The following is a 17095-nucleotide window of genomic DNA, read 5'->3' as shown; positions in this document are numbered from 1 at the left end:
TGTCCAAATGAGAGAGATCCTCCTGCTGGTGCCCTGGGTGGGGAGACTGCGTGTGTGTGTGTGCACGCGTGTGTGTGTGTGCACACACACACACGAACAGCAAAATGCTCTTGGCACTCACTGTGACAGGCAGTGCCTCAACGCATCACCAAGAGAGGACGAGGCCCCAGCCCCGGCTCGAAGGCACAGCAGCCGCCGGCTCTGGGGACAGAGTAACGGGCTGTCGGTAAATCTAGCTGTTAGGGCAGCGGCTCTACTCTCCTGAGGCGCCGAGATGGGCCCTTGCACCTGTGCTTCCTCTTCACTCCCCATCCCCCGCACAGGAGCCCCGTAGCCCTTAGATTTCCTTCCGTCCCCACCTCTCTGCCTGCCACAGGATGGAGACGGATATTCAGCCTCCGGGATGAACTGCACACTTCTCCGGCCTCGACGGTACCTCCCGACACCAAACTCGGCCCAGCACGAGATCCAAGAACCCCTCCTACTGGAGGAAAGGTGGTCCCACTTCATAAAGCACAACTCTCGGTACGTGTTCCATAGACCAGGACATGTCTCCAGGTCCACCCTCCACACGCGCACGCACGCCTTCAGAGCACGCTTCCTACGTGTGATATACTCTGACGTCATCTGCTGTGTTCTGTTTTTTCAACGGTCCTGACCCTTCCATTAATTTCATGACTCACTAAAAAGCCAGGATCTACAGTGTGAGGAACAGTTAGGGGCCAGCACAGCTCATCTCCACAATCCCAGGGCCTCCCACTGCAGACATGTTCCATGTAGTTTACCGGAATGACTTCTAGTGCAACTTTCTCCCAGCGAGCTCCGTGTGCAAACAGAAAGAAACAAATGTGGGCTTGAGCAAAGGAAGGGGTGATGCAGGGGGGTCCACAGTCAGCAAGACCACAGAGCAAAGTACCCATGATGCCTGGCAGCGGCAGAACTCCCTGGTGCTTCTCTCTCTCAAGGCAAGCTCTTCGGGATGGAGGAAGGACAGAAGGAAATTAGGGGAAATAAAATGTTTAGGGGAAACATGGCAAGTGACCAGGACATTTCTTCATTCCTCTTACACACCCAAACTATACATTTATTACAAATATCTGCCTTCCGAAGCTATGAATGAGGGACACTGGCACCTGGAGCCCTGTATTTCAGGTGCTGTCTTCTCCGGCTGTTGGTGGGCTACAAGCTTCCGGGGGTCAGCATCAAACAACCGTGGCCCTTAGAGGGCAGAGGGGGCTGAGAGGCCTCTGCCGAGCCAGTGACCACCCAGCAGTATGAGTGCAGTGCTCGGAGACCACAGCTTTACGGGGACACGTTCCTGGGCTCCTCTACCAAGGAAAGTTCTCGAATTCCCCCCCAAAGACCAACTAGTGCAGTGGTCCTTGAGACCCTGGAAGTGAGGAACGGGCTCATCGGGCAGTGCTGGTGATCATGAAGAAGGAGGAGGACGAGGGGCGTGATGAAGAGGAGGGGAGGGGCAGTGGAGGCGGGGAGGGAGGAGGGTGGAAGGAGGGAACAGCACTTCTAATAGGATTATCTCCCATGTGCCAGGCACTGTGTGGGGATTATTTCTAAGCCTCATATCAACCTTGCCAGAAAGGTATTAATACCCACCCCCACTCTTATCAGGAAATTAAGCTTTGGGGATACTGGCATACTGAAGGCCACGCACATTTTATGGCAAGGTCAAGATCTGAACGCAGGTTCATTCGACCCCGAAGACGACACTGCTCTTCTCACTATGTTAACCTGCCTCCCAGGCATGGAGCTCCGCCACCTGAGATTGCCAACATGTTGGGAAGGCTCCCCACCAGCATTTCAACTTTCCTTTGGTGATTCCTAGGGGGAACATCTACGTGTGAATCTGCTATTTACAATAGAAGCCCAAGCTCGTGTGAGCGCACCGTGGGCTTCAAAGTGCTTTTCCCAGCAAGCACGAAGATGGCAAAACGCTTTAAAAGCATAGTAAACCTGAGCTGTTACACAGGTAATTGTGATCAAAAAAAAAAAAAAAANGAAAAAAAAAAAAAAAAAAAAAAAAAGGAAGAAAGGGGGCTAAAAGCCCACTGTGTAGAGTATTAAAATAAGTTGATTCAATATAGATTTTTATTTTGCAGACTTTCTTGCTGTATCTGTTATTAATCTTCTGGGAGCATTTAGCTTATTTACTCCAAGAATTTCGCTGTTTATCTAATTGTATCAAACATTTAATTAAGAGAGCTATCCGCTTGCCACTAATGCTCTGAGCTTGGAAGCCGAGCGGGGTCCCTTGAGGCAGTGGTATCTGTTACTAGGTGTCTCCAAGTCAGAGAAGGTCAGGCGAATTATTAGCGGTTCTAATTAGTTTTCCCACAAGCGGTCATGTTATTTAGACCCAAAACTACGTGGCAAGGAATTGCTTTCTCCCCTTGCCTTTGAAAATAGCAACAAAAAGCAAAATGGGCTGCCAACTGCTTTCTTGAGAAACGCTTCGCCAAGGACGGGGCCCCCACTGCCTCTGCGGGACCCCCAGCTGCTTCTTCGAGGCACTGTGTTTTGGCTCCCACGGTGTGATGGAGTCATGTACCGGCGCTCTGTGGCTGTTGGGGACTCTAGAGGCTACAAGGCACATTCGGGATGGCTGTCTCCTCTCATGCTTGCTCCAACCTCTTCTCCCAAATGCACGGGGAGGAATGAGGAGACGGGGCCAGGTTCTGTGACTATAAAGGCACCACGCAGCCAGCACAGGGCAGGGAGGGAACGGGAACACGACCTTCCTGACTTGATCTGCTGTCTCGCAGGGGTCGTGCGCTTTAGAAGCCAACCCTGAAGCAAGGGTTGGGTGAAGACGATGTAGTGAGGAAGGGCTCCCGGAGAGATCGGGAAGAGAGTGGGGGCAGGGGCTTAGGGAGGGAGAGGAAGCCAGCTGAGGGGTGATTTGGGGCAAAGTCTCAGCTTCCACCTGGTCCTGTGGGGAGCTCCGGAGAGTAAAGTGTACCATGGGTTGGCCCCCCTGGATGCAGTGGAGCAGCTGGAGTTTTGGGCTCTCACACTGGTTATTGCTGGTTACAGGGAACTACAGGGATTGGGGGAACTCAGATCCCCAGCCGTTTACTATTGCAGTAGGCCAAGGTAATCACCCTGTGACTGTCCCTGGTAGGAGCCTCTGTCAGCAAATGTGGGAGGGGCACACAGAGCTGGAAAAGGGGGTGCCAGGAGAGCTAGACGGGGCACCCACAGTGTCCTCCACACCACGCATTTCTCAACACACAAGGATGTCCTGGGTGCTCCCTAAGTGCCAGCTAACTCCATCCTAAGCATCACCTTTACTCTCAACAGTCTTACCTCCTTTATAACACCTGCTCCTGCCTGGAATGCTCTTCCCCATTCACACTTACTCTCATGTTGTTTTTTCTACTACACTTTAAGTTTCACGGGACTATAAGCTCATGCTGCGAAGGTCGCCAGGATGGTTGGGAGACCTCTCTCAGGAGGTGGTGTTTTTCCTAAGGCCTGGAAGTCAAGGAGGAGCCAGCCACGGATAACGGGAAAGAACATTCGAGGCAGAGGACGTAACCAGTGCAAGAGCACTGTGGTGGAAAGACACTTGGGGTATTGAGGGGACGTGTGAGGGGGGCTCATGAGCAAGAGAAAGGGAGCACGTGGGGGTGGGCCAGATGATCCCGGGCTCTGCCACCACGGGAAGCAGACTGGCCTTACTCAAGCCACAGCGGGAAGCCATCAGAGAGAGGCCAACCCAGCCCCCACCCCTCATCATCTCCCTGATGACAGGCCTTGTCTGTACCTCTTTCAAGCACAGCATATGTCACAGATAAGCGGTTAGGGCTTTTCATGGTTGATTTTCTATTCAGCGGTTTGTTGACGAATGCCAGAAGAATATACGTAGACTTATGTCAGCAAGACATGCTGGTGAGATTTTATAAAGAGAGACGATTATCCGCATACACGAGGCGGACAATCTTGGCCGCGCAGCAATCCCCACACTGCTGAGCTTAGCAAATCAGAGTTTGTTTGCTGAACCTAAGATTTCAATGGAAGAATGCACCCGTTTACCTCTTTTCTTCCTCCAGGGTGCTTTTCTGAATAGCCACTCACAGCCTCCCCCCGCCCCCCCACATTCCAGAGGAGAATGGAGATGACAGGTGGGATTCCTGCCGCCTTGCTGCCTTGCTGATGGGGGGGGGAAGCGCAGCCCCACCACGAGGGAGGGCTGGAGATGTGCCTGAGTTAAAGGAGCCGGTGGTGAATGAAAAGCCTCTCTGTCCCTTTTGTGTTCCCTTCAGGAAATTTCAGGTGAGTCGGGAATGCAGACGGTGGGGGCTGTCTGACTCCCTGGGTAGAAGGAGCTGTCAGGCTTGTCTCCAGGTAGGCTTAAGAGAGGACTTTTTTTTTTTTTTTTTTTTTCAGGTCATGAGTGAGAAATCCAAGGCATGGCGGATATTAGAGACTCGGCCAAGGCCAGAGAATGGGGGGGGGTGGCTACGGCTGAGAGCACCCCACTTCCTCCCAAGTGTTTCCTCATCGAGGCTCGTGGATCTTCTCCACCCTCACACGCTCCCTTGAAGGGAGAACTCCAGCCTTGGGACCTTGCATGAGTCACAGAGCCTTGGGAAGCATCCCTGCTGTGATCCTATAAATATGAGAAATGACCATTTGGGGAAACAATGCTTCCAAATGAGATCTGGAATCTTTTAGACCCTGGAGGGCTGAGCTTAGGGTTCTGTTTCTAAAATTCTTAGAAATATGCCAATTTAAGTTCAGAGAAAAAACACAAACCCCCTCCGGCTTCGTGCTTCAGAGTTGGTGGTGGGTTTGGATGGTAGGAGCCCGAACCGCGCCCTTCTATGGAGAGACCATTTAAGATCCACCCCTCGGGCGGTGAGGAAAGCAAGGTGACATTACCTTTTTGTCACTGAGGCCGGTCACTTGGTCCACAAATTCCTCCTGGATCATGAAAGCAGCCAGGTTGGCCGTGTAGCTGGCCAGGAATATGACAGCGAAGAAGGCCCACACGGACACCATGATCTTGCTGGTGGTCCCCTTGGGGTTCTGCACAGGCACGGAGTTGTTGAACACCAGGCCCCAGAGGAGCCATATAGCTTTGCCAATCGTAAAAGAAGGCCCGTGGGGTGCTGCAAGTAACAGAAAGGACACTCTCAGCATTTTCTCCAAAGGGCTACGCGGTGGCCGCCCGCAGCCCTGCCGCTGGCCAGAAGATGGAATGGTCTCTCATGCTTGCGCCCCATCACTGCCCAGAACCCCGGCCACCACAGCTCCCTTTATCTTGAAAAACGAGCATTCTTCCTGCGTTGCTATCTGGCTGGATTTCTGCCATGTTTCTTAAAGAAGGGGGAATCAAAAATAAGCAAGAAAGGAAAAGCAACTGGCCATGCAGAACGTGGGTTTGGATGAGAAGTCGCGTTAGGGCCGGTTGTAAATTTGGATTCAATTTCCATTTGGGGGAACCAATCTCCTTTAATAAATGTAGCAAGCCTCACAAAAATGTGTGCGTGGGGGCAGCTTTGGTTTCACGGGCTGATGTGTGGTGTTCTAATCCAACTGTCCCTAGCAGTTGCTTCTGCTCAAACCCACATGTAAAGTGAGCACAGTGGGAGAACGAGGCCAAACGGAGACCCTCTGCAAATGGAGACATCAAGGAGCAGAACTAGAGAGCTTAATTCTTCCACGCTTCACAGATGGAAGACATGTGGCTGCAGGTCATGGGCCATGAGCTCTGAAATCCCAGCACTTTTTCTTCCTCAGGGTAGCCCTGCAACAGCTATGGGTCCCTTTTGGGATTCTGAAATGTGCCTCGTAGCCATCTTAGCTAAAGAGGCAGGGAAAGATGGCACAACGTATTGGGGTGGGGAGTATGCCCACTGGGAAATGCACACGTTAGGGCTTTCACATCTGTTTTTGCACAAGGGGAAAGAAAAAATCAATGTATGCCCTCATTTCACGGGCAAGAGGTCTCCCTTTAACAGAGGGTTAATTTTTACGTCACTTACGTAGATGAAGATATGAAAAAATGATCTACTCAGACTTCCGTTGGCAACAGCAGCAGAGCGGGCAATAAATAAACTGGCAGAAGTGATCACTGATCACTTAATTCTGGTATGCAATTAATTCTGGTATGCTTGAATCTCAAATGCCTCTGTCTCCCTTTGCCTAGTTTTATAATCTCCTGGGCTTAGTCCCAAGATGCCAAGAACTCTTAGGAAAAATAAATAAATAATTAGAGTCCATCCAGTTAACTTCATGAACTACTGGATTTTTATGAGGGTTGCATGTGGACCAGGAATGACGGCTGTTTGGGAATCAGAAATAGGCCCTCGCAGGGGTTCTGTCCAAGACTTTTGGGAATTCGTGATTCATGAATACTATTACTGAGCCGTGCGTACAATCTTCCCCGTCAAGTGCAGTGAGACGTAACAGAAAGACACACTGCACAAAGAAACCAGTCACTGCCCTTTGTGGAGAACTTCCACAAGCAGATGAGCAGAAAACGAGAAGCCTCGGGGCGATGGGAGGGCAGGGAGGTGGCGGGCTAGGTTCCTCCCTTTACGACAGTCTTCGAGGTACGTGCTTCAGCCACAGAAGGAATTACCACACATGACTGTCCTTTGGATCAGTTTTATCTTCCAAGACATAGTCCTGGTCTATCCGCTCATCTCCTGCTAAGTTCAAACCACCGTAATCCTTGCTCTCAGAAAACGAACACCTTCCTCACTGGGCTCCCTCTGTCCACTGCTGCCTGCCCCTCCCCTTGTCCTGACAGAGTAGCCCCAGTGACCTTCCCACACTGCACACGTTTCATCCTGCCTCTTCCCTTCATCTTGTGTCACTGTCCACCTCGCTCACCCCCATCTTCTCTGTTTCATCAAGGTCGATTCCCTGACAAGGCCTTTGCATGGGCTGTTCCATCTGCCTGAAATGCTTTTCCCTCCATTTTTTTTACATGACTTCTCATCCTTGAGGTCACAGCTCAAATGTCATGTCTTCTGAAACTTCTTCCCTGCGTGGCTGCCATCTTAACTAAAGTAGTGACCCCTACCCCCCACCCTTGCCCGCCATTACTTCACTTTGGTTTCTATTCCCCTTCTTCTTAAAATGTATTACCATCTGGGATTATTGATATAAGTGTTCACCTGCGGTTTTGCAACTAAATTCTCAGCTCTCCGGGGGTCAGGAATGCTCTATCCAGTTTACCGCGTTATTCCCCTGTACTAGCAAAGTGCCTGGCACCTTACCCACTCGGTAAATACTCATGAGAGAAATGCACGAATTCGCAAAGAGCACAAACTCTGATCCCACAAACGTGAATACCGATTCTACTGACGTATGATCCCTCACAGAAAACCTTCTCGGGCCCCACTCTGTGGGAAGCTCCGTATTGGTCAGTGACATTGCCCTCTGAGGGAAGGCTGACGATTCTCCCACTTAAACACAACATGATTATTCATGGCATTTTCACCGTGTTCGGTTGATGGGAGATGGTTTATATATAATAATCACCACTCAATGGTGAAGAAGTGGGAGGATTTCAATAAGACTAAGTTCCTAACAGATTCCCACGACCTACTGGCTGTTTCCAATACTGAATCTTCCAAGTGGAAAGAGTATGTGGCAAATTCCAGTGCCTTGATTTTGAATGGCTGTACATGGAAGACCTGCTGTCTCCCACCAACTTAAGTCATGTTTCAGGAAAGAGATTTGGTCCTGGCAGGAGCCTTCGGAGACCATCCACTTAGCACGTGTCATGCATGGAGGAAAATGCGCTCCGAAGTGATGTAATGTGTTTGTGTCTATGACGTGAATACTGGTTTGCAGAGGAGCGGCTTCCTAAGTTATAGCCAATGATTCGCCCAGGGCAATTTTCTCTCTACTGATTGCAGCTTTATCAAGCATGATGCACTTAGGTCAGGCACCGCCAAGAGGAAAATGTAATTCTTTGGGGGAAAATACCACCTTATGATTATTTTTATCGTCAAATGAATGCAAGTGTGATTCAGTAATCTGGAGAATGTTCTGAAACTAGATTCTATAAAAGCTACTTTCTCTGCGTAGACGGAAGGCGAGATTCACTGCAATCTTCCCATTTCTTTTCACACAGATTTTAAAAGTTAATTGCCAGAAAAGCTTCTTCGAATCTGCTCTCTCAACAAACTGTCCGTAGTTTCCACCTAAGAACTGCGGACTCCGCATGATAAAATGACAGAAACGTTTCATTTGGCTTTACCCCTCTCTCAGCTGAGGCCGCTAACCCACACTGTATGGAATGACAGGCAGCCCTGGTGAGCGAGCTCCATTCACACCACAGACTAGCAAGACAACAGAGCGCGATGCGCTGTGAATCGGAAACCTCTGTAGAAAGTCACTGAAGCAGTGTCCGCTTTGGGTTACATTGAGAGGGGTCTCACCTTTCCCTCTGGCTAAGCTTCTGTTGTATCCAACGGGGCTGAAGTACTCGAAGACGAAGACGGCGATGGCGGACACGATGAGCAGCATGACAAACATCATCACCCAGACGGAGGCGCTGAACGGCTCTGCGGACGGAGAGGCCAGGGCAGTGGGACACGGTCAGTGACGCACCCTCGCTACCAGGGCCCGCAGGGAGCCCAGAGGTCCCCCGCAGGCTCACCGAGAAGCCCTCCCTCATGCGAATCTCATCACTCAAACGAAGCTAGTCACTGTGGATTCACACGTCTACACCACCCTTCGTTCTACAAAACGGTTGAGGTATTTGATAAGGCTGCATACAATTGGATAAAAATAGGAAAGAGCGTATGACATTTTCCCAATCGGGTCAAGGAGAGTAAACACAGACGGGAGAAGGGATGCGGATGAAGAGGCCATGGGGTTCTACACGATTACAGCACCACCCAGGGGACCAACGCTAGGGGGAAGCAAGACTAGACCCAAATACTCAATCGCAAGGCTTCTGTGGATCAGCGTGGGGTTTATTCTTATTTTCATTTTATCCTTACATGCTGGAGGGATGATGGGCAGGGAGTTCCATAAGGAAAGGGAACATTACAACCTTTTAGAAAAGGATCATAAAATCACGGGGTTGACAGCAATATTGGAAGGTCACCGTCTCCCCCACTACTACCATACTCCCCAGCCCACCCCTGCTCTGGACCGGATGAGCGCTCTACAGGTTTAAAATCTTGTTGATGCTGGTAATGGGCTTAAAGGCATTTGAAAAGTCATTTGAGGATATTACATTCACATGGTAATTCAATGAAAAAGTATCATTTAAGTATCTACTTAGAGAGCAGAGGCAGTGAAGTGGTGGATGGATACATGGTTATTTCCCCCCAAAGGAGTTTACATCAGCTCATTTTTTTTTTTTTTAAGATTTTATTTGACAGAGAGAGAGAGCTCGAGCAGGGAGAGCAGCAGGCAGAGGGTGAGGGAGAAGCAGGCTCCCCGCTGAGCAGGGAGTTGGACACAGGACTCAATCCTAGGACCCTGGGGTCATCACCTGAGCTGAAGGCTTAACCAACTGAGCCACCCGGGCATTCCTATCAGCTTATTTTCACAGGGCTGTCTCAGAAGGGCAGGCCAAGTCACAAGGTTCTAGATCTTAGAACTCAGAAAGTTAAGAGCATTTATATGCAGTCTGATTGAGGGAGCTGAATGGAGCCGTTGTATCCATATATGACACAGATTTGCTAAAAAATCAACAGAGGCTACAATTTTGAAAAATGAATATATCTCCACCTGAACGCCTCACTGGGAAGAAACTGCCCTTGGATACCAATAAACTTATAATCTTTTGCCTCATAAGCAAACATTTTCTGAGGGTAAAATAGAAGAATCCCAATAACACCCTTGAATAGTAGACATTTTATTATTTTTAAATTGTTTTTCTGACGGCGCTAGTAATAATCTTAAAGAGTTAGGCTGGTCGCAAGCCACCTCACCATTCAAGTCTGTGACTACCTAACACAGCCAGAAGTCATCATAAATTCCAATTTAATGAGCTTACTACATAACAAGAAACGAGTATGCCTGAAGCTTTAACTACACTGGGTAATTTAGAAACGGGAAGGAGTGCTTTGCAATGCAGTTTCAACCGTAAGGCTATGTTAAAAAGAAACTGGTAACAACACAGCCTTCTCAGCTTGAATAACACAAGATGAGTTCGAAGAAATCAATGGGATTGCAACTACAACATATCTTTGTTGAAATTACCCTGGGTTATAACAGTACTATGTCCCTGAGATCATCGCAATTTGGTAATGAGGTGTATCCAAAAAGGAGAACAACCGAATATTCAAGATAGAAAGAAATGGCAAAGTAATTCTCCAAGTCGGGTATGCTAATGGCACGGTGTGTCCTAACAGAGGAGGGTCACCCTGACGAGTCAATGAGCACAGACATGGAACATGCACGGCGGTGTGTGCTGCGCTCTATACACACAGTAAATTAAATGGACTAGTTGTTTGATTCCATGGTTAAAGCCAGAACTGGCGGTGGTGGTGGTGGTGGTGCGCTGTTCAGGGTCCTGAAAAAGGCATCCCAGTTTAAAACGTGCTTTTACTAATCTGATAACTTCTTTTCTCTGCAGATTGGGATAACACAATAAAAAATACAAGGGGGCATCCTTTCTGAGTTCTTCATCGGCACGTTACAATCTGTGAACGTGCAGTGGGCTTCATTCGGTCACTGATGCATCCTAGTGGGGACACGAACTGTTCCAGAAATTAGGTGGAAGCTGGATCAAGCAACTGATCCCAGAGGTCTTCCCACTTGGAAGTGACATCTGTCCCTTGACTTGTGAGCGTGGCACAGGGATAAAAGAATTCTGCTACGGTGCCTGGTTTTAATAAGTTAGGTGCCTGGGCGTGCCCTGAAGGATTGCTACTCTCTCACACACACCACCACCACCATCACCACGACGTAGAAAAGCGTTGCAATAATAGTGAGGCACTGTGTCTAAGGAGTGACCCAGAAATACTGCGGGTGGCTCTGAATTACATTCTCTACCGATGTAAAGCGGACACCACATTCATCCATGAGGGGACTTCAATCTAGGAGGCTCTGGGTCAGCATTTCTTTGGATCAAACAATCCAACCTGCTTGGAGAGTCTTTGGAAGTAACTGAATGGAAATATGGCGAGAGACACCGCCTCCGTCCTTGAAGAGCTGCTGGTTACATTTTTACACAAAAGCTCAGAGGCATTTACCTGCAAGTGTTTCCAAAGGGAGTTAATGGAGTTTGTGGAGAGAGGATAGAAAATAATGAAGAGCAATGCAATCAGATTTTGAATGTTTGGGCTCTTCCAGATGACTGAGCCAGTGAATGGAAAAATGTAGCTTAGCATGGTTCATTATGACTTTCAAAACCTGCAGATAATGACCGTAAATAAGGGGGTGCACAATCGAATAGGGATGTAACTTAGTGACTAAAAAAAATATTAAGCCTACTGATGTCAAAACAGCTTTGAAAATAGTTTCCTCTGGCTACAGTGTATTTTATTTTATTTTTAAAGATACAATAGGTAGAGTAAGGGGGAAGGGAGGCTTAAGTTAGCAAAAATACCTGACTTTTTACGGAAATGTTCTACGAATGCAGGTAAGATAAAAATCTAGGGGAAACTGGGTTGAGGCCAGATTAGATATAAGCGACCCATTTTTTGATGAGCCAAGCCGGCTGATGGTTTTTTTTTTTTTTCTTGTCTGACTGAATTGGAAAAAAAGTTCTCTCGAGCTCACTATGGAGGTATGTCAACAACTTGTGAAAAGAAACAGATTTCTTGTGGAGCCTGGGTGGCTCAGTCAGTTGACTTGATTTTGGCTCAGGCCATGATCTCAGGGTCGTGAGTTGGAGCCCCAATCCCAAATCAGAGCCCGTTTGGGAGTCTCTCTCTCCCTCTGCCCCTCCCCTGCTCATGCATGCTCTCTCTCTCTCTCTCTCTCGAAGGAAGGAAGGAAGGAAAGAAGGAAGAGAAAAGAAAAGAAACAGATCTCTTTCCATGAACTCACTTTTTCCAACCTTTTCTTAACCTCCAGGGCCAAAGATCCCTGTTAAAGGGTCTGCTAGAGAGTGGGAAACTGTGATAAGGAGTGGCTCGTGCATAACGGTTTCTGCACGCGTCGTGGGTATCAGTCGGCTACATTTTTCATGGTGTCGTGAGGCTCCCTTACGGAGACGTGGGTCCATTATCCACATCAGACAAAGACACAAAGGGAACACAATGAAGTGTGTACCTGTCAAGAATGGAAGTGGGGAGAGCAGAACCAAACCCATGGAGTGGTAAGGATTTCAACAGCTTAAATGGATTATCAAAAATGGAAATAGCAAACCCGTACGTCTCTGTGAGTAAGGCAGTACCCAAAATCCTGTTAGTCAACGTTTCACTCAAGAGAATGAAGCACAGACGGCTTCACCAGATGCCACCACGACGTCTCCACAAGGGTGGTGGGGAAACAAGACTATGGGCTGGGAGCTGGTGGTACAAAGTGGCTCCGGTCTGCAGGGTGGGCTCTCTAACAGACAAAGGTTCTTGTGTGTGTGTGTCTGGAAATGTGTAAGAAATTTGGTTGACTTTGATCTGTTTCCCTCTCTCGTGCAGCTTTCTTTTAGGGTCAGTGTTTGCCTCGCCTTCCTAAAACTGGGACAAACCCATGGATACGGGGGTGCCAAGGATAAGGGAATTTGAATCCCACTATCTTCAAGGTAGCCACTCTCAAACACTGTTGATGATAACCAAATACTCCACACAATACTTTCAAGAAAAAATAAGCAACGCTTAGCTTTGTCCCATGCAGTTTCTCTCTCTCTCTCTCTGGCCAGGCATATACACATACGCTGCTAAAGAAAACAGGATGATAGAAAGTAGAGCTCTAACTTGCTCTAAAAAAACAAAACAAAACAAAAACAAAAACTCCTTTGATGTCAAAACATAAATTTATGAAATAGTTAAAAGGAGAGTAAGGAATTTTCTCCCTTACAAGCCAGTCCGCTTGAAGGATAGTCACTTTTAAAATAGGATTCCATTAATTTTCAATCAGTATATGCTCTTCACAGTACTTGTGTTTTGTTTCTCAGAGTGCTGGTGTAAATCACGGTGCAGTCAGCATCATTTCACCCTCACATCCAGTAAATAAACAGCTGTCACTGCCAGGGAGGGATGGAGGATGGGAACAATGCTGAATACAGGCTTATAGGCTGGTTTAAATTAACTGTGGACAGACAGGTTTATTTTTTAAATGTTTTCCAGGCTCTGAGACATGTATCTGCTAATCTACATTCCATACAATCAAGACCAGTATCTGAATATGTGATGGTGTTTTCAGCAGATAGTTCCGAGTCAGAGATAAATGAAAGATGTTAACTGGGGGTGGGGGTGGGGGTGGGGGGANTCATTACGAGGAACCGACCAAGGTCCTACCTGGTTCCATCCTTACAGCAAACAAGACAAATACCTCTAATTCCCCGTGAGGAAAACAGTAGTGACCCTGACGTCCACATACCTAGAAAAGCAGAAGGCGAGACAGTGCCGTTGCTTCTTGAAACCATGACACTGATCCCCGTCTCCACAAAGGGCACAGAGAAGTCCACCACTTCCGAGCGCTCCTCGTTGATGGTGAGGGAGCCGACCGCCATGACTGCCCGTTGGTAGACCACCTACACGTAAAGGCAAAGGCGCACAGAGACTTTACTTGTCCTTCCCACTGCCCCCCGAGCTCCCCGGGCACGGAGTCTGGATGTGAGCCCGCAGGAGGAAGGCCGCTTACTTCGCCGATCATCCCGTTCCACACGTTGTTGACTTTCTTGCCATGCTTCCCGTTAGTCACCAGGTACAGGTCATAGGTGAACTTCACAGTGCGGGAAAGTTTCTTCAGGATATCAATGCAGAAACCCTTGCAGCATTTCTTAACATTCACGCCCTCATTGGTTGAATTGCTGTAGGAAAAAAACCCCGAGACGGTAGAATATGAGTGCCGGGAGATTTACTCAGTCATTACCTAATACGCCTCCACGGTTTTCCATGTGGGAAACGGAGGCCCAGCACGAGGGAGTGGCTTTCTTACAGACAGGCAGTAGTTTACATCGGCCAAAGGACAAAGTGTTCTTAATGGTGACAGTAACCATGACAACGGCTAACTTTTATTGAGTGATTATTATTTGTTCCGTGTACCATGCTCCATGGTAATTGTTGAAATAAACTCCATCGCATTTCTCGTAGTTAATAGTAGTGTTTCCCCGTTATGCCAGTGAGAGTTACCACCTGTTATATTTAAGTTTATGACACCTTCAGCCTCTCGAGACCAGGGTGTGGGCATCTGATTTAAGCCGAATTATAAAAGCTTATCAGAAAGCGGGAGAGAGACAGAAGATGTGAAATTCTCAGCTGTAGGAGGGTTTTACTTCCTCTTATCACACAGATAGACGTTTGCAACCAAAGAGAAGAAATAAAAGTGGCTTCCTTAGGAAAGGCACTTTCCTTCCTGCGGAAAACGTGGCTGAGACCCGGAAGACCTGGGGCCCGCCTTGCGCCTGAGTCCATGAACTGAATGTGTTTTGATGGAGTCATCTGTCAAATGAGGGCTCCTTCATAACACTTTCCCTCCCTCCCTACAGACAGGGAGTGTAAAAAGCTGACACTAGAAAACAGCAATGTCCTTGGTAAGGAAAAAGCGCTATTAAAATACGGAGGGTACTGCCCCCTTAAAGGCTGTCATCATCTACCAAGGTGACATAGGTTGCTTTCTGCCAGCCACCTTGCTTTTATTTACCTGCCCAAGTTGCATTCAAAGGATATATAAAAATCAGAAAAGCCTTTAAAAAGGAAAGAGACAGGGTCTTCCCAAGTAAGAGCTACTGCTTAGACAACTCATGTAGGAGGATCAAGCCCTCTCTGGGCAACAGAGCTGGTCCACCCTGTGATGGAGGTCACTTGATGAGCTCAACTCCCTGAATCATGCGTGTCATGAGATATGTGCTCTGGACAGCCCATTGCTGGCACATCCACACACCAGACTGTTACCTAAGCACGACAGTGATGTTTATGGAAATCCAACAGCACAATAGGAAAATACTCCCATTTCCATATCACAGGAAAAAAAAGTAGGTTACACAGTGTTCCATACAGAACAGTCCTAGCTCTATAAAAACAGAGATGAGCTCATGAAATATCTGGATGGAAAAACAATGAAATACGAAGCGTAGCTATTTTTGAATGGTGAAAATAACTTTTTCGTATTTTTAGGGTTTTTTCCCCCACGAATTAACTGCAGTGAGTACATTCTACACACATAATTAGATACACACACACACACCAAACACCGCTGCTGTCTGTCTATGCCCAGGAACATGGGTGGATTTGACAAGGTGACTCCGAGTCATGGAAGCGGGTTATAAAATGCCATAAACATGACAGAAACGTGTCCTAAGTACATGACATCAATGGCATGTCCAAATACGATTTCTTTCTCAGTATCTGTCTGCAGCTCATTGGTGGCAAGAGCCGATTCTCTTTTTTTTTTTTTTTTCTGGCCACCCGGGCCATGCATCGATGCCTCTTCTCTACCTCTTCCTATCTGCGTCTCCTTTGCTCTCTGCTCCCTCCTGTCCTCTATCACAGGGCCTTTCTCCCCCTGGTCAGGGTTCCTGGGTGAGTCTGGATAGGAGTTACCAACGCCCCAGGCTTAAGATTCAGGGTCCCAGGCACACAGTGGTACCCTTTGGCCTCACTGAGAACCTCAACCAGTTAATGAGTTAATTATCTCCCCTTGTCTCCTAATACTAGGCGTACGTCTAGATACAGGCATACGTCTAGATACAGGCGTACGTCTAGATACATTGGTCATTAATACATTTTTACCCAATAAGCAACCACTGAGTACCTACTGTGTGTAAGACATGGAATCAAACCCTGGGCACATGGGATGAAAAGACACGCAGCAAATGCAACAGATGAATTTCTCATGGGGATTATGAGAACGCAGACCAGCCTGTAACTGGAAACTTTCACTGGTTCCAATCACAGCCCCTGTGCATGTGTGTATGTGTGGAGGGGGGTGTGATTTGACCACACAGAGAAATGTGAGAAATGGCGCCTGATGCAATCTTTCCCTGCTCCCCACCATCACCCAAAAGAAAGGGTGACCCATAAAAGCCAATGTGGGGAAAGGGATCCAATAAGTAGTGCACATCTCCAGCTCTCCAGTTTCCCAGTGTGACCAGCGGATAGGATCACGGCCATGGAGGTCAGACAGAGCTGCTGTGAGGTCTGCTCCTGACAACCAGAAAGACGCAGACGAGTCTCTTCACTAATGAGCCTTGGCTTGGTCCCTCGCAAATTGAGAAGGTTGATGCTTACCTTGCAGGATCGCTGGGGAGATTAAATAAAGTAGCTAAAACACCTCTCACGTAAATGTTTAAAAGTGCATTTCCTCTCTTCTCACCCACCATCTGACAGTTGGGGGGATTAATCGATGGTGTGGCCATTTCCCCCGACATATCAAACCACATCATTTTTCCTCGACTTTCTCTTCATGCCTTAACACCCAACTAACAGATGAAAAGAAATGCCTGATTTCTCAGCTCATTTCCTATTACCCATGTTTTTAGAAGACTGATGTGTGTCCTAAAGACCCCGCCACTCACCAGAAGGGACAGGTAAAGGCTTTTCCCTGGGAGAATATCACCAAGAAAAACAGAACCACATTACCTAACAGAATCCTTCCTAGAACCAATCAGCTGCCTCAAAGATTGCACCTTTAGGAAATGCAATTGATCCGATCTGTGTTCATGTTGGGATGAATGGGTCCCAGCGACTGCCTATGGCTTTCAAAGACTTTAATGTCGCCTCGATGTGCAGTAAACTTGTCATGTCGCCAAGTGGGGAAAGGGAAGCTGCAAGCCGCCGCCTCCCACAGGAACCAAAAATGTGAGTTTGAACCTGTTAATCTGTTTATAGTCTCCAGTAAAAAAGTCAATTCTTTTAGAGAGGAATTTATCGAGGGAGGGGTCATTTTCTCCATACAGATGTGGCTCAGGACTCACTGACCTACTGTTGTCAGCTTCTAGGCTTTTGCTTTTAAAGATTTAAAGCTCCTGTTACGGATTGTAAGGCCC

General features: G+C 47.8%; 1 protein-coding gene across 1 annotated transcript in view; it reads right to left on the bottom strand.

The window, feature by feature from the left end:
- Positions 1-17095, bottom strand: part of GRIN2A (glutamate ionotropic receptor NMDA type subunit 2A) — a 369848-nt gene that overhangs the window by 55078 nt on the left and 297675 nt on the right. The window contains exons 7-10 of the mRNA XM_034670381.1: positions 13750-13918; positions 13486-13639; positions 8421-8546; positions 4903-5132 (exon numbers count right to left, since the gene is read on the bottom strand). Coding sequence (XP_034526272.1) covers positions 4903-5132; positions 8421-8546; positions 13486-13639; positions 13750-13918 — 679 coding nt within the window. The remainder of the gene's footprint in view (positions 1-4902; positions 5133-8420; positions 8547-13485; positions 13640-13749; positions 13919-17095) is intronic.

This window comes from Ailuropoda melanoleuca, chromosome 10, assembly GCF_002007445.2.
Source record: "Ailuropoda melanoleuca isolate Jingjing chromosome 10, ASM200744v2, whole genome shotgun sequence".
Classification (NCBI taxonomy): Eukaryota; Metazoa; Chordata; class Mammalia; order Carnivora; family Ursidae; genus Ailuropoda; species Ailuropoda melanoleuca.
This window is presented reverse-complemented; position numbering and strand designations above follow the sequence as displayed.